This window comes from Peromyscus maniculatus, chromosome 6, assembly GCF_049852395.1.
Source record: "Peromyscus maniculatus bairdii isolate BWxNUB_F1_BW_parent chromosome 6, HU_Pman_BW_mat_3.1, whole genome shotgun sequence".
Classification (NCBI taxonomy): domain Eukaryota; kingdom Metazoa; phylum Chordata; class Mammalia; order Rodentia; family Cricetidae; genus Peromyscus; species Peromyscus maniculatus.
The window spans coordinates 135,001,200-135,022,952 of record NC_134857.1 but is presented as its reverse complement, the minus strand read 5'-3'; the positions used below and the strand labels follow the sequence as shown (position 1 = coordinate 135,022,952).

Below are 21,753 nucleotides of genomic sequence, written 5' to 3'. Positions count from 1 at the left end.
GGAAGAAGTAGCCTTGCCATTATACCTGTCTGATTCTGGGCAATGTTATCATTAACCTCTTCATGGTTCACATCCTAGTCAGCAGCAGTTCTCTGGGGCATCTTGTGCATGAGAGGGAGTTCTTCCCAGATCACTGGTACTCCGTTGTATGAACTTACAATTCTCTACCCATCCAGCTGCTCCATCTTCTGAACTAAATGCCCTTTCATCTCCAGGAACTGGCTAGCAATCATCTGAGTGTTTCCTGGTATGCTACAGCCTAGAGATGTTGACAGTGCTGGACCAGTTGCAAGGCTCCCTGAATGTCCTATCTCGGTGAACTTTGTTATTGAATGCTGATGTCCAACCAGTTCTATTAAGTCACCAAACCTTTGAGCTATCTATGATTACATTAGAGATTGTATAAAAACTTTGAACTATCTAGGCTATATCAGGGATTATACCAAAGCTTGATCTCCCTGTGGTTACATTAGAGATTGCACTGACATTTTGTGACTTGCAAAATAACATTTATTATCTTGCAGGGCTTTCATGTCTCAAAGACGAGGTTGAGCTATCTGGGGCCCCTGAATTGAGTGGTTTTACAAAGCTGCAGCATGTTAGGCAGGACTGTGGCTATCTCAGTACTTGATGGGAAGAGCCTCTGCCTCCACACTCCTGTGGATGCTGACAGGTTTGCAGTGTTCTGACATCATCCAGTGCCCGGTAGCTCACACAACCAAGTATACTGTTTCCTTTAGAAAAAGAAAGGCACAGATCAAAAAGAGAGTGTCAAGTGAAGTCACAATCAGATCTTCCTAGTACTGTCAATGGCATTCCATCCATTTTGCCTCATCTGCTTTTTGTCAGTAGAAATAAGTCATTATGTCAGACCACACTCAAAGGAATTACCTCATGGATGATCAATACTATTTATATTATATAAATATGTAACATCTCTCAGTGACTCTGACAGATGCAGGGATGGGTGCATTGATGGCTTGCTACATCTAAATGATGAGGGTCCACTACCTGAGGACACTTGCATGGTGCTAGCTGCATGCTTAGCACCATCTTTTCCTAAAAAAGAAGCAGGAAGGACCGTGAAATCAGCTACTGTGGCAACTCTATTTTTCTGAGCTAATAGTGCTCCTGCTTGGAATCGTGATTCCCTGTGTGTGTCACCTGGGTTCCTCTGGTGCCTGTAGTGTTTAGGAGTCATTCGGGGAGTTTGCTAAACCTATGCACATGCCACAAAACACATTATTATCACAGAATTTATGGTGAGTTCTGAGTCGATTACATACTTAAAAGGAAAAGATTAAAAGATTTAAAATGAGAAAATTCACATTCCTAGTACAGTGCTGCTTTGGACTCTTGGTTGTTGCTGCTCTACAGCTGCATTAAACAGTGTACAGATTAGGTGTGTGAATATTGGGACAAAACTGCCAAGGGTTTATTGTGCCCAGGTTCTATCATGTGCTAGCCACGTGGTGAGCTTGGAAAGACCAAGACTGAGTCCAAGCCATGGGTATATTTTATCCCTTTCTGAAGCAAAAACTGGATCTGAGTTTTATCACTGGGGTTTTGGTTTATACGCCTTCATGTGTGTGAACAGGGCTTAGGGGGGGTTAATGGGTTTATTCCCATGTGTCTTCTGTCCTGTTACAGATGCCTGGTCGAGGCACAGAAGGTGTTTAGTGTCACAGGCTCTTAGTCTAAAAAGCACATGATCCATTCTATTGTGGCTTCTGTACCTGTCACACTGTGGTGTTCCAGGTGCTTGGAGTGCCTCTACCACTGTGGGTATGCTGCTCTCCTTGTGCCACTTACTCTGCGGAATTTGTAGCCAACGTTTCCAACATTGCTGTTAGATGAGGAACCCTTAAGGAACAATGGAGGACTAACATCTGTTGTCCTACAGCAAATTAGCATGGTGTCCTGCAGTTCATCAGGTGGTCAGTTTTCTGGCATCAATTAACGGGGAAGCTCAGAAAAGGAATTACTGAGTATTCTAGATGTGTGCTTACAATTGTACTGACCCTGAAACTTCATTGTTCATGTCCTCTCTTTTGTTTTCAAACCCAGCTGCTAGGATCCATTAATTACTGCCATAATTCCTTGGGAGGGCTCATACCACTTCGTCTTGTCTGAGAGGTGCTCTCTTTCTGTGCCCCCTCAGTTGAGTCTGCTGCAGAATATAATTATGAAGACTCAAACCGAGGCACTTTTCCCAAACACTTCTCCAAAGAAGCTTTCTTTGAGTAGATAAAGGAATGGCAGGGCTGGTTTGAAAAAGAAAAGTCCAGAAAAAATTGCTTGCCAGGTATGAATTTCTCTCCCATGTGATGTCCAGGCTGCATGCCAAGGAGTTTGGGGGCATCAGTGGGAAGAAGAACTGTAACTCTTACTCCAACTTCCAAGTCTTAGCAATTGTAATTCAGTGGAATATGTGGGGCCTGTGGCAAGCTACGTAAATAAATCTCACAAGAAAAGATAGAGGCTTTAGAAATACATAGAACACTGTGTGTTCCTAACAGCAGATGCTGGAAGCCTGGGTTATCAGCCAGGGATATTAAAATAAGACTCTCACACGAAAACGTGATCAAAAAGGCCTGTGTCTTAGGGAGCCAGTGACACAGCACCACAATGGCTGAATAGTGGCTGCAGAATGTATGAGCCCTCCACTTACAAGCCTTTTGTAGGCTCTTTTGGGAGCTACTCTTGGGGTACTCTTCCTTCCTAGCTACTACTTCTTATTCCCTTTCAGGGTCCCGTCCTCTCACTCTGCTGTAATTACATTACAGATGCTCTTAATTTATTCTCATATTTGGCAGCACACAAAACAAAGGGTCTCGCCGGTTCACCTTTGTACATGTGTCAACACACCCCAGCATGTTCACCTCATTAAAACTCTCCTGGGCCCTTCATCTTCTATTGCTGGTCCGTGTGTGTGTGTGTGTGTGTGTGTGTGTGTGTGTGTGTGTGTGTGTGTGTGTGTGTGTTGGGGTGTATGGGTTTTCAATTTTCACCTCCATGGAAACATAACATAGGAATCTTTAGCCTTGCTATAATTCTGCTGTTAGTAAGGACCAGCATCGTCAGCCTCACTGCTCTGGTCCATGTGGTCTTTGGCTCCTCAGCCACTGCTTCTCTTCTCGGGTTCTCATCACTTCCTGAAAAATGACAGCATGTTCATATACTTGGTAGAATTTGTTTAACACACACATATAAACACAAACACATACAACTGTGTTTTTAAGCTTTATTTCACAATTTAAAAAAAATGGTGACTTTTTTAGTGTCTTTGATAATAATTATCTATGAAATCACCTTATGGATAATTTTAAAATCAAATTTAATTTTAATGTGAAATCATAAGGAAAGATTGGAGAAAGGGAATCTTGCTTCTGTGACAGCCTGGAGAAATGATTTTCCAGTAGGATTTTGTAGTCAAACACTTAATTAGAGCTGTGCCAGGTTTTCAAAGGTTATTACAGAAATGTTCAGCGATGACCTATGTGGAAAACTCTACAGAATATAGAGCATGGCTTCCTGACCTTTCTCATCCATGAACTGTTTCCACCCAAGAGATTTTCATGCAAGCCTGAGTATACAGTTACATAAAATTAGTATACAAATAAGATATATATTCATAATAAATCATGAAGAGATTTATTCCATAACAATTATTTGGCATACAAGTAACTTTACCATTTATTGAAGACAAGCACATTTGCGGACTAATGAAGTAAACATGCTTATTTAACTTAATATGATTGAAAGATATAATAATTTGATACTTAAGTGTTGGGAATGATAGATAAATATTAAACATCCTGTTTGGTGTTAAAAATATGTTTCTAGAGTATAAAAAGAAAACATTGCAACGAAGAGCATATAATAGTCTCCAATTTGATTTGAGACATCTCAGTATTCAACTACTTTATAGATACCTTTGACATCATTTAGAACTAATGAGGAACAGACTTTAAAATATGTTTCCTCTTGAAAGCCTTGAAGATGAGGATTCCCCATCAGAGATCCACTTTCTGGTCCTTCTTCTTCATCTCAGTAGTAAGGTTCAGATGTAGGCCATAAAGCAATGGCTTTGTACTAACTACAAAATTTATGGAAACCACAAATATAAGCATGAGTTTAAAGAGGATTCCAAAGAAGAAATTGGAAATAAATTATCACTTAAGTTAGGAAGTCATAATTTCAAATATAGATATTTGTTGATGTATAACACAAAATTATATTTTGGTCATTGCAGCTTACACTAATTGGCATTTTATATAATCAAGAATTACCTTGTTCTGTTTCTCTTCCCTGGAACATCAAGTTCCTCTTTGTGTTATCATATTTTCCTTCCTTTATACCTACCAAGTAACTACCATAAAACAAATGATAAAAGAAGTTGCTGAATGGGATTCTAGAATGAAGAGGCAGAATGTGCCCATGAGCATTAAAACCACAAGCTGAGAAAGGAGAGGCTTCCTTGGACCTCTCCAGGGATAACCTGGAGAATTAAAGTATCTAAAACGGGTAGTTCATATCATGATTGTTCCACTCTCAAAATAAAGAGTACTGATCCAATTTCTGTGCTAATGAACCAGCTACTTAATGGAAAGCACGTTGTGGTCCTTTTCTTCCTGTTACTTCGAGGTACTATTACCAGTTTATACTTTAATAATTATTGCCGGGTATTCTGTGTTATGTGGGCTGCTCAAAGAAGGAAAGTCACCCCAGAATGTAATTTTAGACTCTGACACCAGGGAGGAACAGTTTCTGTGAACTGAATCTCTAGCCTCCATTCAGAAGCATATTTATTGATTGTACACAAGGGTTGTGTTTGGGGTATAGTGAGTTCTTTACACCAAAGCCCCGCTGATCTATTCTATATGTTCTCTGACTGAAATTATCACAGCCCTGCAGCTCTAGTCCTTATTATGCACTGTTTGCAGTACCCGATAACTCAAGACCTCCCCAGTGTGCCTGGATAGTCTCGTGACCAAAGTCATGCAATGGATGGAAAACTTCCTCAGAAAAACAACTCTACAGGTCATAGAAAACAACCGCCTTTCTTTACTGTGATTTCTTCAAGGCCTGGAAACCTTCAACAAATAGCAATATGGTCTACTGTTACCCTAGATATAGTTAGAAACAACTCTTACATTCTAATGTTTACCCCAGATACAATGACTATTAGATTCCCACTGCAATTATATGTTTGTCAGCTATACAAATCTAAATCTGATACAGCTCACAGCCTGAAAGTTTCTGTAGTCTGCTCAGAGCTCATGAGATAGCACTTGTTTCCAGTTTACTATTTTCTAAGAGATTTTATTATGGCATTTTGAGGAAAAATATTAAGACAATATTCTCTACAATAATTTGAAATAGCAAAATATATGCTATGTGATTACTTTTTTGAGACTGAGTCTCACCCTGTTTGCCAGGGGTCCTTGAATTTGTGGTAATCATTCTGCTTCATACTTCTCAGGGTTGGGATGGCTGGCATACACCACCACACCCAGATTATCCAAAAAGTCTTCATGAGATGATTTGAATAATATTTAAAAGCCCAGTTATGCATCCTTCCATGAATCAAACACTTTGGAATTGCTAAAGATTGATTTGAAAAAGAAGTTCAGTAGGCATTTAATGGATTGCCTTGTTTAACATTCTTATCATAAAAGCAGATTGTCATTATCTACCTTTAAATTCACCTGTACATGATAGCAGATATATCGTCCTATTTTTTCTCTTTGATTAAAAAGAGTCAATATCCACAGTTATTGTATACCTACAGGCATCTTCCACAGCAGCAAATAGAATAGAGTCAGTATGTGACTCCCTGGGACTGTAATAGGAAGACAATAAAGTAGATTTATCAACGCTTTCCTGTTCTGGGTAGAAAAAGCTTGGGTAAAATGATTGTATAACTTTTTATTTAAATGTCTACATAAACACCTTTGTGTTAGCCCAGCTGGCAGACATGCTTGCACATCAAATATCCCATATTCCCCTGAGTCCTAGAAGAAAGTCTGTCTAGAATGACACTGAAAATTGCAACATGGAATAATTTCATATAACTGAAAACACAGAATTCCCACAGACAGTGCTCTCAATGGTTGAGTATTTCCTTAAAGTTAAAAATAAGCTATTAAAAGCCTACAGTTCAATAATGACTCCATGTGGTTTCATTAAAACTTACATTTTGACAGATTCTCAGAAAGCCAGTACTACATAATTAATGGATGCTCAGCCCAAGGTCGACCTTCTCGGTGGATGGATGAGTGCAAACTTGGTAGAGTAGAAATCTGCTTTTGACTATTTATCTTTCAGGAAGGAAAGTAAATTATGGAGCCAAGTCCAAAAAATTGGCTCTGCATGTTAATATTTGAGAGTCCTTTTTTATAGTAAAAATTCATGATATCCACTTTGTTTTATGCAATATTTAAAATAACAGAAATTATAAAGAGCCTTACCTCCCTGGCTGATTAACAGCCTCATTTCAGAGTGGCTGAGACTGGACTTGCAATCACAGGAAGCCTCAGATACCAGACATGTCTTACTAATGACCCTGGCATTCATTTCCAACTGTTCTACGGAGTCCTACAGATAGGTGGCTTCTTCCAGTCTGGGTTGTGTATTGTCCCCTTTACTTAATGGTAATGAGATCATGCTCACAGAAGCAGCCTAATGGAAGCAAAATTTGAAGCGGGCAGACCTTAATTTGTATTCTGCCTGTCCTTCATACTGGCTGGTTGACCATAAGGGTGTTACTTGGTCACCCCAAGGTTCCATTTAAAATGGGAGAGCAGTGTCTGTCTTTCTGTATAAAACACAGCAGATTCTAAGCTCTATTGAAAAAGTTCAGTGCCTGATATGTAACCAACCTTCTGTCAATAAAAATTGTAACTTCAACTTTTATTAGGGGAACAACTTACTGCATATACCATATGTTCTACTAATTATCAACTTGAAGTATCCAAACATAAACTAATGCTCAATCCTGGAAACGTCTAAAATAAATGAAGCACCTGCTTATATTTTTGGAGCTACTCAGAACCCCAGAAGTCCAAAGTCAGTCTCTTATCTTTGGTATATGACACTCAGACTTAGTTCTGTTATGACAACAAAAGTATAAACAACAGTGGCATAGGGAGTCATCTACCCCATCACCAGTCAGGACACAGAGCAGGAGACAGACATGGCCAGGGACCATGTAACCCCCGAAGCTCATATAACAATAAGGGAGGGAGACTGGAGAGTCACCACCCTCCCAATACTGACCTGACCTCTGACCTTCAGACATTTCTTGATTTCTCCATTCCTCAATGGCTACCATTTTAAAATCTAGGGCTGTGGCTGGAAATGCCCATGGCCTTCTCCAACTCTGACAATCCCTGGCTCACATGAGGATTCTGGCTTATTGGGACATAAGCAGAGTTAGGAGCCTATGTCTCCCGAACTTCTGTTTCCCATCTAACAGACTTTGGAAAATTTTCTCCATTGTGTGTCAGCTGAAGACTAGCCTATAAATTAGGGAAGTCCTCACTGAAACCAAATATACTTTAAGGAATGAATATAATAGTATCCAAAAAAAATATCTGAGGTCATTCTTTGGTGAAAACGACCTGGAGAGTCATCAGGCTTCACATAACTTTTAAGGGTCCACATGATTGGGAAGGATCTCATGGAGTCTAGAGCAAGTGAAAGAGGACTGTTCACCTCACCACCAACTAGGAAGAAGAAAGCAAGACAGAAAGTGATCAGGGATAAGATAAGAGCCTGCCCCCATCACTTCATTCATCCCTACCTCCCCGAATAACACCATATCCTGGGGATCAGCTTTGCATTCATGAGTCCAAGCAGGACGTCTTGTGTTCAGACCTCAACATGGCAGAACCTGTCAAGTCAACCTTTCCTAAACAAGCAGAGAAGATCTAGTTTCAGCCAAAGAGATTGCAGTGAAGAGAAAGAAACTGAGGAAACCTGAGAAGAGGTGGCATGTTGGTTGGGGTTTAAAGCTCTGTAAACAGGAAGGAAAATCTGACTGATGGCAATTTAAGAACATAGCTTTAAAAAGGAGGAAACAGGATGTTCTTTCGTTGCATAGAAGAGAGGGCTGAGAGACATGTCCGGAAGGATACCATCAAGGCTTGCAGGGCGGATCCACAGATAGAGTCACTTATTGTTAAGCCTGATGACCTCAATTTAATCCCTGAAACCCACATTGTAGACGTTGTCCTCTGACCTGCACACAGCATGCATAAATACAAAAACACACATGCATGCAATAAATAAACAAACAGTGATACTATCAGACTGAGAGGGCCCTTAGATGTCATATGTAAAGCATTGGTGTTTGTTTTCTAGCCAAAGGCAAGAGGGAAAGGAGATGGAAGAAAGATGTTTCAGAACGGACCTCCTGAATGGGAGCTGTGTAGTTACTGACACACTAAACTCAGATGTGTGGCCGCCCCAGGAGAGGTCCCTAACAAGTACCTCTTTCTCATCTAGGCTGCAGAAGTGTTGCTGAAACATGGAGCCAACATTAATGCTCAAGACGCAGTCTTCTTCACTCCACTGCACATCTCAGCCTACTATGGGCATGAGCAGGTAGGTCTGTACTGAGAGCTGCAAAGGCTGGTGGGCTGCCACGGGGCTGGCTATTTAAGGTGACCTCCAAGCATCAGCGTAACTCAGTGATAGAGACTTTGTCCCATATGCTCAGAGTCCGGGGTTTGAACCCCAGTATCACATGGGTAATTTGTACAATATTCTCATCAGCTCCATGCATAGGAGCTTGTAGATCACACAGACATTACAATGCTTTGGCAATCATTGTTCCTGTCTTAGCTCAGGAAGCAGACACTAGGGTATGCATTGTGGTTCGCAGAATCAGGCAGCCTGAATTCAGAAAAACAAATGTTTTCTAGTTTTATGGCTATCTGTAGTCTACATAGTACCTCTGATATTCATTTCTTAATGGGAAAATATTTATGATATGAACATTCCAGGAATGTCTTTACACAGAAATGGGAGACGCACAGTGCATACCACTGTTGAGATGCTAATAGAGTGGGCACAAAACATACCACAAGGGCCCTGCCAGCAGTTCTCTGAAGCAAGTGTCTTTCCTCTTTTCTGCTCTCAGGGGATGTTGGAGGCTGAAAAATCTCTCCTGAAATCAGTGCCTGCTCTGGCTCTGAGCCTGTGACTTGCCTTCAAAAAACCTTGAGTTTGTGATCAGGTTCAAAATTTTTAGGAGATTGCCTCAGGTTTACTGTCAGGCCTGATGGTTCTCCAGGGTCTGTCTGTATTAGAGGGAAGGAAATGAGAGCCAGCTATGGACAAGAAAATGGGAGTGAGAGGTCGGTCGCTTGGGGAAGGGCGGAGAGTGCCAGAACTTCCCAGCAGCCTTGCAAATAAGACCCTGCAGCTATCAGGGTTGCAGATCTTCAGAAATATTTTATAATTTGGGTGTCATTTGCCCCCGGTTGCCAGCACGACATCCAAAGCCCAGCAGAGCAGGTAGCATTCGAATCAGATGGCTCAGAAAAGAAGAGCTGGCATGTTCACCCAGGCTGGCTAGCCTCCAGCCCTGTGCCTTCTCTATCAGGCCACAAGCCCCTTCTCTGTGAGCCCATGCAGAAAACCATCAAACCCAAGCAATTCAACTAAACAGTAAAGTCAGAATTCAAAACAATGTGTTCTAACTCCAGAGTTTATTGATTTCCCACCTCTGCATAGTGAAAGAGAAACACTTCCTGTGCTGATTTTAAACACTACCCCTTAGCTATTTTGAAAAAAAAAAAGAACTGAAAAGAACCAAATAAACTCAGAAATACAAAAGTAAGCAGAAAACCAAACAGAACTGCCCTCCATCTGTGTAGTCTTTATCTTCCCGTGAACCCTTCCACTGCAGTCTGCTGGGGATGCTGTGAGTGTGTTGCTCTGATTGATTGATAAAATGCTGCTTGGCCAGTAGCCAGGCAGGAAGTATAGGCAGGACAAGCAGAGAAAAGAACTCTGGGAGGAGGAAGGCTGAGTCAGGAGATGCTGCCAGCCCCAGCCATGAGAAGCAAGATGTATGATACGGGTAAGCCATGAGCCACATGGCAAGATATAGATTTAAAGAAATGGATTAATTTAAGATATAAGATCTAGCTAGCAAGAAGCCTGCCACGACCATACAGTTTGTAAGTAATGTAAGTCTCTGTGTATTTACTTGGGTCTGAGTGGCTACGGGACCAGTGGGTAAGAGAGATTTGTTCTGACTGTGGGTCAGGCAGGACCAGGAAAACTTCAGCTACACCAATCCCATTTCCGTGCTCCCTGAGGGGTCCATCTGTGCCTTTGTGTCCCTGCTAGCTGGCATATGCTTTCACACTCTTGAACCTCTGAAGCATGACCCACACAGTATGAAACTTGGCAGCCCATCGATGTGCTACTCAGAGTATATCCAGGTGCCTGGAGAGCAAGGCACTGGCCATAGTATGTGTGCATGCTCCAAAAGTTGGATGACAGGAAAACCCTACATGTTCTGGAGCTAGGCTGGAGCAGGATGTGTAGTGTGCATGCTGTTTGCAGACTCATCAGCTTTGCTGATTAACCTCATCACCCAGCAGAGAGATAAAGAGCCTCCATACATGTTAGTGAAGAGCTAAATTTGTTTACCTTTCCTGAAAATATAGTCACAGCCATACAAATTATGCTAAAATGTGGATGGCCCTTTTATGATAAGGGACTCACTCTCTGAGTGAAGGCAGCATACCAGTAATATATGGAAACTGTTGTCATTTGCTGAAATATGCTGATGCAGAGAGTGGCAAATTCAGCCTATGAGTGTGCTGGTGCACCCTGCTTCTTGTCTTTTGTTTATTCACTTAATTGTAAGTGGAAGAACAGGTGCTTGTAGCGAGAGCAGTATTTCCTACGTATGTAATAATAGCACTTAATAGACAATTGACTTCCCGGAGAGCTTTAGCTGTTATGAAGTCACAGAAATGGCAGGAGTAGGAAGATCTGCTTAGCAGGCAAAGTTCTGATGGCCAAAGTGAGTGTAGATCTGCTCATTAGCCACAGAAGGGTAAAATGCACACAGTGCTCGGATGTGTTGCCGTTTCTGTGCGATGGATGCTTAGGGCTAAGCACGGTTCTGCATACCTTACAAGCACTGACTTAATCCTCCCAGCAGCATGAAGAGACAGAGCATTACTGCTCCCATTTTAACAGTGAAGAAACTGAGGTCTTAAACGGTTAGCTCATTGGATCACAGTGACATCTAATATGTATGAACTGGGCCTCCAAGTCTGTGCTTTTGTTGGTACACTTCACAGAAAGGTCTTTCCCCATCTGCCACCAGATAATGCTTGGCTGAGAACTTCTATCAAATATCTATTGCACTATTTTGCTATCTGTTAGCCACTGTGCTTGGCACGTTAAACATATCATCTCCTCTGGTCCTCACCAAAACCTGTAAGTTAAGTCTGACCATGACTTCTACTTTATGTCAGAGGCACTTGGCATGAAATTAGTAAAACTGGTCAGTGTGTGTGTGTGGCAGGGTGGTCATTGATAAGACACTTGCCTAGAAAGTGTGAGGTCCTGGGCTCCAACCCTAACACTGAACACATCAGACAGTGGTATCTTAACTACTCATCTGAGGGTCCAGAGCCTATGTAGGTCAGACTGTGATTCCAGCTACCAACCCTGTCCCCTGGATCTTCCAGACTGTGTGTGACACTATGCTGGTTAGTTTTAAGTGCCAACTTGGCACACTCTAGAATCACCTGAGATGAGCACATCAATGAGAGATTGTCTATTAAAAGTTGGCCTGTGGCCCTGTCTATGGAAGATTGTCTTAACTGTCATAGAAATGTGAAATTGCCACTGTGGGTGGCATCATTCCCTAGGGAGGAGCCCCAAAGTGAAATTGCTTTACCATTAGACTCCTTTTCAGTGATAAAAATAAATTCTTTATTGTTTTTAACTAGTTGGTCTAGGATTTTCTGTTATTTTGGGGTAAAAGTTAAATCAAGAGATAGTGTAGGTGTTTTAGACAGTATGAATTGTGCATTGTGTTTTTCGGGATTTGGACTTAATGTAGCACAGGCTAGGGAAGCACCCACTCTGCAGCTGAGGATGACCTTGAACTCTTGATCCTCCTGCCTCTACCTTCCAATGCCCTAGTGGCTTAGATTACAGGCATGTGCCCCAAGAACACATGATTGTTTTCCCAAACGAATTTCAAATGATGGGCTCTTTCAGGTAACCAGTGTCCTTTTGAAGTTTGGTGCTGATGTCAATGTAAGCGGTGAAGTTGGAGACAGGCCTCTGCACCTGGCCTCTGCCAAAGGCTTCTTCAACATTGTGAAACTCCTGATAGAAGAGGGGAGCAGAGCAGATGGTAAGGTTGTGTCTGGCATCTCCACATCACGTGGGTGTGTCTTTCCCTTGCTCCCCTAGGAACAAGCTTGGAGTTGACTACTTATTGGGGAAAATTATAAAGGCCACTCCACGTAGTTAAAAGGAAGATTTATTTAGTGGATGACTTACAAATGAAGGAATGGATAGGTTGCGGGGGTCTGGGGAAGGTGTATAGCAATCCAGCGGTGTTCTCTGGAGCTCTGCACAGTCAATCTCCACCGTCCAGGGTCCAGGCGCAGAGAGCGCGCCCAGAGAGAGCGCACGCCCATCCAGCTCTCGGGTTTCCAGCACCTCCTTTCGCCCCGCCTCGTAGGCGTGACAGTTGCCAGAGTCTCAATGGGGGTTGGAACTTCCGGATCCAAGCTGGAATGGCTACCCACTACAACTACTCCTGCAAATGTATGCTAACAAACATGTGCCACAAGTCGTAATTTATTTTAAAAGTTTATTTGTTAAATTCCAATGAGAGTATTTCTTTATTGCCCTCAGTTCAGTTTCCCAAACACCCAGCACCCTGGTGTTAGGAAGCAATGTTCCAGATAGATTGGTCCTATCAGTTGTTATTCACTGATCTTTTCCTTCAGTTGAGGTATAATTAACAGATAGAAAATTCAGTAAATTTGGAGTCATTCGCTCGAAAGGTAACTTATCTTCCAGGCTTTCCTGCTCCAGATCACTTTATCTCTACTTAAACACCACAATAAGTTTGTTCTATTCTATGTTTGTTTTTAATTTTCTCTCTGTGTGTATATGTGTGTGGTGTATGTATATAGTCTATGCCTGTGTGTGTGTTCAGGTCTTCACAGGTACTTGTGGAGACTGGGAAAACATTTGACATCCTGTTCTATTACTTTGATGTAGTCCCTTGATATAAGGTCTCTCTATGAATCCACAGCACACAGCTAAGAGCCAGAATATAGCAGCAGTCCTCCTGTTTCAGCTTCCAATGGCAGTGGGGTCACAGGCACTCCTGAGTAACATACAGCTTTTCACGTGGGTCCAGGGATTTGAACTCAGGTCCTCCTGCTTGCTCAGCAAGTGCTTTTTTTCCTCTCTTTTTTCTTTTTTGGTTTTTCAAGACAGGGTTTCTCTATGTAGTTTTGGTGCCTGTCCTGGATCTCACTCTGTAGACCAGGCTGGCCTTGAACTCACAGAGATCTGCCTGGCTCTGCCTCCCTAGTGCTGGGACTAAAGGGTGCACCACCACCGCCTGGCTCAGCAAGCGCTTTTACTCAGTGAGCCATCTCCCTGCTCCACACTTTGCTCACAAGGATAATCTTGACATTTACCCATATTCCTGACACACACAGAGTCTTACCTTTTAACCTGTAGAAGACTCCAAATATGCTACCGTTGCACATCCAATTTCCTCCTGACTGTAATTTAATATTTCTGCCATCTTGGTATTATATAAGTTCTTTGGTTAGCAGATGCATTTATCTCTTGGATACATATATAGGTGTAGAATTGATGAACCCAAGAGTATGCATATTTTTTATTGTTAAGGGATTTCTGGACAGTCTCCCAAGGTATTTTTACTGTGGTTCAATCCTGTGCCAATGTATTCCATTTCCTTCTGACAGCCTGCCCAACAAGTGATGCTCTATTGTTATTCTGTGACTTGATAGGCATAACGTCTTAGGGTCATTCATTTCATGGGTTTTTTTTGTAATTCTTAAAATTATTAAATAAATGTTGGAAAGTTGATTGAAACTAGCATTAAACAGGAAGGACTCCCTCCTAGACATTTATTTTTGACACAGATTCATCCAGAGCTACAGCTGGCCATAAAATTCTCTCAGGCATATCCAGCCTCCTCTGCCTGGCCCCCCAGAGACCCAATTAAATGCCCATCAGTGAGAGCTGCTGGCCTTTGCAGCAGGAAAGATGCACAGCTCCAAAAGGACATGGTTGTCAGGCCCATAGAGCTGCTAGCTCCTTGGGTCCAAAATTCAAATTGGTAATCACTTACTGAAGCTACTACTGATGCTTTTATCCAGTAGTAAGGAAGTCCAGTGTCTCACACAAGCCTGCAACAGTGATAAGGAAGTCCAATGATTCACAGATACCTGCAACAGTGATAGGGAAGTCCAGTGTCTCACACACACCTGCAACAGTGATAAGGAAGTCCAGTGACTCACAGACACCTGCAACAGTGATAAGGAAGTCCAGTGACTCACACACACCTGCAACAGTGATAGGGAAGTCCAGTGTCTCACACACACCTGCAACAGTGATAAGGAAGTCCAGTGACTCACACACACCTGTAACAGTGATAGGGAAGTCCAGTGACTCACAGATACCTGCAACAGTGATAGGGAAGTCCAGTGACTCACACACACCTGCAACAGTGATAAGGAAGTCCAGTGACTCACACACACCTGCAACAGTGATAGGGAAGTCCAGTGACTCACACACACCTGTAACAGTGATAGGGAAGTCCAGTGACTCACACACACCTGTAACAGTGATAGGGAAGTCCAGTGACTCACAGATACCTGCAACAGTGATAGGGAAGTCCAGTGACTCACACACACCTGCAACAGTGATAAGGAAGTCCAGTGACTCACACACACCTGCAACAGTGATAGGGAAGTCCAGTGACTCACACACACCTGTAACAGTGATAGGGAAGTCCAGTGACTCACAGATACCTGCAACAGTGATAAGGAAGTCCAGTGACTCACACACACCTGCAACAGTGATAAGGAAGTCCAGTGTCTCACACACACCTGCAACAGTGATAAGGAAGTCCAGTGACTCACAGACACCTGCAACAGTGATAAGGAAGTCCAGTGACTCACACACACCTGCAACAGTGATAAGGAAGTCCAGTGACTCACACACACCTGCAACAGTGATAAGGAAGTCCAGTGTCTCACACACACCTGCAACAGTGATAAGGAAGTCCAGTGACTCACAGACACCTGCAACAGTGATAGGGAATTCCAGTGACTCCAGACACCTGGACAAGAGTGCTGTGGATATCACTCTGTAAAAATAAAATGCTGATTGGCCAGTAGCCAGGCAGGAAGTATAGGCGGCGCAAGCAGAGAAGAGAATTCTGGGAAGTGGAAGGCTGAGGCAGAGAGACGCTGCCAGCCACTGCCATGAGAAGATGCTAAGATACTGGTAAGCCACAAGCCATGTGGCAATTTATAGATAAATAGAAATGGGTTGATTTAAGGTATAAGAACAGTTAGCAAGAAGCCTGCCACGGCCATACAGTTTATAAGCAATATAAGTCTCTGTGTGTTTACTTGGTTGGGTCTGAGCACTGTGGGACTGGTAGGTGAGAGAGATTTGTCATGACCGTGGGCCAGGCAGGACCAGGAAAACTCTAGCTACATAAGAGCCTGCAACAGCTTGTAGATCATGTCCAAATCAGCTACTTTAGTTTGTAGAAATTGAGGAACACCTTTTGCATTGTTTTCTGTGGACATTATGCAACCACCCTGGCATCTACATGATAGTCATCACAAACAGCATGATCTGTCAGGAAAAAAGCAAGGTGTGGACCTCATTTATGCAGTCTTGGGCAGTCATTCATTCTCTCAGTATAGACAAGGCAGAGGTGCACCGGTGGGGAGCTCTGCAACATCATTACATTTTTGAAACTGCTTTGCTTTTCTGTGGGATCAGGAAGTGCATCACTCTTCACTCTTACTATCCATGCCAGCCTCAGCTTTTTGTTCTCCTGCACAACTCCAAAGCCTGACAGTGTCAAACGAGAGCCATTTATGATCAGCACGTCTCCAGGATCAAAGGACTCTTCTGCAAAGGCATTGAAATCTGTGCTGCCCCACACTCCCTCTTATACCTCGGCTGCACAGTATAATTTCTAGAGTTTTCTTTCTGACACACACAAGTACCACATTCTTCCTACTCAATCATCTAAAATAAAAAAACAGCATGACTCAGATGCTTAAGTATTCTTATTTCCTTCTAGTACACTTGATATTAAGCCCTTCTTGCACCCTAGTGCTTACAGAAAACACAGCACACGCTGCCCCATGTGAGGGACAGCGTAAGACTCACCATCAGGGAACTCACCCTTTCAAAAATGTAGCTGACCCTCAAGATGATTTACTTAAACTCTAGGCTTTTCTTGCAGTAAATGGACATATGAGAAAGATTAAATGAATAGCCCGGAAAGAAGAACAATTTGCAGTCTAGTATTTACAATGTTTCCATGGAAATGGAATGGCATAAATGAGAACATATTCAAGTTACAATATTGCCCCAAATGTAATTCAGAAGGCAGGATTGTCAGTTCACTGTATTTAAGTGGCTGGCCTATTCAGCCAGATGTTTCAAGTCTCTGGATTGCTTTAGTGTGTCTTTTGGGGAAAGGAGAAAGAAAAATAAATTCTCATGGAATGATGTTGAAAATACTGAGATAGTCCTTAAAATGTATCCTTTCAACAAAGATGAAAATGAAAACTTTGATTTTACATTCATTAATATTTTCTAACTCACTGTTAAACACTTAAGCTCTTTAATATAAGGCCCTCCTTTGATATGCCGCAGGCTACTACAGAACTCTATAAACATCTGTCAGGCTGGAGGCTGGAAAGATGGCCCAGTTGCTAAAAGCATGTACTGCTCATTCAGAGGACCTGAGTTCAACTGCCAGCAGCCACATCACATGACTCCAACCACCTGTTTTCTGGATTTAATGAGTCTTCTGGTACTCTCACCTCTTTGGACAACTGCACCTGTATGTGAACACACACACACACACACACACACACACACACACACACACACACACACACACACACACAGAAAGAGAGAGCGATACATACATACTTGCAAAGAAACGCACACACAAATATACATGCACATACACACAACACACAATACACAGAAACATACACTAAATCCATATACACACAAATACACATGCACACATATCACACACACATACAAATAAAAGTAAAAAATCTAATCAAGTAAGATCGTGGTTAGCAAGACTGCTTTATTTTTTAAATATATCTCATTGGAATTATACAGATCTGTTACTGAAAGTTTATTGAAAGTTTATTGAAGACACATGTGGAATTTATTTTAAACACTGGCTAGTCTTAGTAGTATTGCTGACTTAGTCTGGGAGTTTTTGTTTTATTTTTAAGGTCAGTAAACATGAAAAAAGAAGAAGTAGGTTCCATATAACCTACCATCCAACAATCTTTTAAAAACCACTGGCTGGCAAGCACTCATTCTTTTATGAAATGAAAGAGAGCATGAAATATTTTCCTGATAATGAATTACATATATTCCTTTGTTTGGAAGTCTCCTTTATTTAAATATTGTGATTAGAGATTTTTCTTGCTTTGCTAGGGAATGAACCTCAGGGCTTTGTACATACTGTATAAGCTGCCCACCACTGAGCAATAACCCTAGGCATCACATTATTTTTGAGACAGGGTCTCATTAAATTACCATGCTGACTTTGAACTCACTCTATAGCCCAGGCTTATCTTGAAGTTCTATCACTAATGTCTCAGCTCTGTCTGGGATCAGAGACCTACCTGCACTACCAGGTCTGGCTTTAGAAAAATACAAAGCTACTCCAAACAGAATTGATGCATATCATCATGTCTCATTGTTCCTAAGATAACACACTAATTTGTAGATTTTCGTCTCAAAATCAGTCCAAGATAAAAACAAATATCTCACAATGACTGCAATAAAGCTATGCGATCCCTGTGTCTGATGCTACACCCCTCGGTGTGCAGTGGAAGGAGAAATGTCTGCAGCACAGAGGCATGTCCACTAGGTAGGGACCTTGAAGTTCCCTTGGTTCTGTTGGAGAAGAGTCACACTGAGAGTGGTGAGTTTGGCCAGGTGGCCCTTCGCAAGCTTGCATAAGACTGTGTTCCACTTTTATTTATTTAGTAGGGTTTGGGAACCCTCAGGGGAGGCTCCTGATACTCGGTGCATTGAATTTACCAGAACAGACCCATGCCATTGAATTTACCTGGATTCTCACAGAACATGAAAAAAAAATCAAATGGTTATAGACAAGCAGATAATCAAAAGAGCCAGGGTGTTCTGAGGGAAGGGTGTTCTCAGAAAAGGGTATTCTGAGGGCAGGGTGTTCCCCTGAGGGAAGTGTGTTCTTCTGAGGGAAGGGTGTTCTAAGGCAGTCCTCCTCACAGGCTTTGCAAGACACAGCTAAAGTTTTTTCCATTTGCTTAAGACCTTGCAGGGCAATAAAGGAAAGAGGCTGTCAAGAACTGTAGCAGCTAGAAGGCAAATCTGTATTCAAAATCCTCCTTCCTTAAGTGCTACATACAATGTGCCAACAGTCTGAACAAGCTATGCACACTTTTGTGGCCTCACTTTCCCTTGAGATTCTTCATTTAAAAACGTGACAGGAAAATCACACAAAAAAAATCCCACAAAAATGTATCCAGAGCAGCTGACCAACTGTTTTATTCTTCAGATACTGAGTTAAAGTCAGACCTAGAATTGAGCAGTTTCATGTTTAGTTATTATTAAGCCTGTCTTGCAATGAGATTTTATGTTATTTCAAGATACATATTATGTGTTCATAGTTCATTTGTTTTAACAAAAAATTATAAGAGAAATTAGGAAATAGGTGGAATGATCTTTATTAAATGTGTGCACAAAAAGTATAACAACACTAAATGCCTTACAAACATAAGTTTCATTGATGTTTTCTGTTTGGCACCAACAATGGTTCTGTTATAGTCATGATGTCGGAGAAGACAGGAGTACTTTAACACTGCTCCAGAGATGGACTATAGTGGCCATTTAAGGGACGAGGCACTGCAGTTGGGTTTTCCCAAGCATCCAAAGCTAGTGTTGATTTCAGCATGAAAAGAATATATTAAAGGTTATATACCTTATAGTGGGTAGCGGTTCTAGCGATGACCTTGAAGCACCACCCCTAGTGAGGCAGCAGGTAACTGCTACACTTGCCTACAACCTTGAAGTGCGTGCCCCTGGGGCATGGCCACTCCAGAACCCTTAAGACCTGGGATGCACCTATGGGGCGCCCTCTTTGCTCCCGCGTGGTTTGCATGCTGGGACTGACCAGGTAGATCTTGAAAGAAGATCAGCATGGGACATAGCTCCACTTTCCTGGACCCTATGATAAATACCCAGGCTATAATGAGTTATCCCCTAATAAATTCCTTTGCTCATTAAATAGACTCAGTGGATTTCTTGCATTATCACCTGGTTAGTTTTCACTGTAAACTACATACAACCTAGAGACACCTAGAAAGAAAGAACATCAGTTGAAGGATTGCCTTTATCAGGCTGGCCTCTGGCCATGACTGGGAGAGATTGTCTTGATTGATGATGGATGCAGGAGGACACAGCCAACCATCGGCAGCACCAGCCCTGGGACATTGGTCCTAGGGATGTCAAAGAAAGCTATTTAAGCATGAGCCAGAATCAAGCCAGTAAGAACCATTCTCCCACAGTGTCTATTTCATTTCCTACTTGAGTTCCTGTCCTAAGTTTCCTCAGTAGTAGATTTTTGACTTGGAAATATAAGATAAATCCTTTCCTCCCCAAACTGCATTTCATCATTGTGTTTTCTGAAAGGAAACTAGAGAAAATATCAAATAGCACCCAGTGTCTACTCCAGAGCAAAGAAAAAAGTCAGGCCCAGAGCTCTCGCAGCAAAGAAGCATCTCCAATGTCACACCCCAAAAGGGTCCTATGGGGACACATGCAGACGTTGGGCTTCTAGAAACAACCAGTCAGGACCCTGATCCTGTGATTGTAATTGCTACCAATAGAAACTGGGTGACATTATTGTCACTAATGACCATATTGCCAGGATAGACTTGGCCTACATTCCTGTGTCAAAGTCAGAGTCTGATGCGGTGAGTTGATTTAAAGATGCCATACAAAGGTGTCTGAGCTGGAGAAGTGTGGGGAGTGAACGACCATTGCTGAGAATAATCCCAAGGCAGCACAGGTAACCTCACTGTGCTTAGCACTGTATCGTTCAAGGAGAAACCAGAGATCTGCCTTTGAGCATCCTCATCTAAATGCTTCTCCTCTTGTGCAGTGTTGTGATTCCCAGATGGGGAGTACAGCACCTCCCATCCAGTGCCCCAGTGGGATCTTTAACTTAAAGATTTTAAGTTACATGGACAAGGGGAGGTGGGGCATGAACCATAGCTTCTGTGAGGAGGCCAGAGAACAACTTATAAGAGTTAGTTTTGTCTTTCAACCATGTGGGGCCTGGCGATAGAACTCAGGTCCACAGGCTTAGCTGCAGATGCCTTTATACAATGAGTTATCTCAACAGTCCAGAACTTTCAAAGTTAAAATCCTTCAGAGGAAAATGGGGGTCAATTGGAAGGGATACTGACAGGAATGAGGCCACAGGTGCTTTGGATGCATATAGGTTTCTCCAGTGCAAGACAAATTTGATTAGTTGTATTCCATAGAATTTATGGGCACTAGAGGAAAGCCTATCTGATGTGGCAATAGAATAGAATTATAACGTTTTTAATTGGTTGCACTTAATTTCCTCTATTATAAACAGTAATTGGCAATTTCCAAGAGTATCTTAGGCACTTAGGCAAAGCGCATGGCACTGTGCATATAAAGGATGAGAAAGAATGAATTCCAGATGACACATCTGTGCTTTTTTACCAACTGCAGTGAATGCTCAGGACAATGAGGACCATGTCCCCCTGCACTTCTGTTCTCGCTTTGGACACCACAGCATTGTGAACTACTTGCTCCAAAGTGACTTGGAGGTTCAGCCTCACGTTGTTAACATCTATGGTGACACTCCTTTGCACCTGTGAGTATGACCTAGCATTTCTCATGTCCAACTCATGTCCTCTTACTTGTCAAAAAAATCAAAATATTTTCTTCCCATCCAGGGCATGCTATAATGGAAATTTTGAAGTTGCAAAGGAAATTATTCATGTAACAGGAACTGAAAGTCTGACTAAGGAAAACATCTTCAGTGAGACAGCCTTTCACAGGTAAAGAATATGTGGTACTAGCCACTGAGCTTGGCTGACACCATGCAGCCAAAGTCACATACACAAAGCCATAACAAATAGTGGCAGATGTTGCTATTAGCGAGTGAGTGCGGAGGCAGGCAAAGGACAAGAAGTCTAGCTGGATGCAGGAAGGAAAGGTGGAGGCAGACACCGCCATCAGTATTGCAGATGGGGCTAGAGCCAGATGCCGCATTTCCAGCTGGAGGCACAAAGACAGGGACTGATGTTGCCAAGGCAACAGGCCTATCAACATCTGTAAGCATATTGCTCCTCACTCTGTGAAAAGCTGCCAAAAGGGGCTGTACCCATAATCCTCCTC

General features: G+C 42.3%; 1 protein-coding gene across 10 annotated transcripts in view; it reads left to right on the top strand.

The window, feature by feature from the left end:
* The window catches only part of Tnni3k (TNNI3 interacting kinase), a 263,899-nt gene that overhangs the window by 57,130 nt on the left and 185,016 nt on the right, over window positions 1-21,753 (top strand). For all 10 annotated transcript variants that reach the window (XR_013052441.1, XM_042280190.2, XM_076575282.1 and 7 more), the window contains 4 exons: window positions 8,512-8,610; window positions 12,265-12,403; window positions 21,082-21,226; window positions 21,309-21,413. Coding sequence is in view for 9 of the 10 variants with exons in the window: in XM_042280190.2 (XP_042136124.1) it covers window positions 8,512-8,610; window positions 12,265-12,403; window positions 21,082-21,226; window positions 21,309-21,413 (488 nt within the window). In the remaining variant the exon portion in view is untranslated. The remainder of the gene's footprint in view (window positions 1-8,511; window positions 8,611-12,264; window positions 12,404-21,081; window positions 21,227-21,308; window positions 21,414-21,753) is intronic.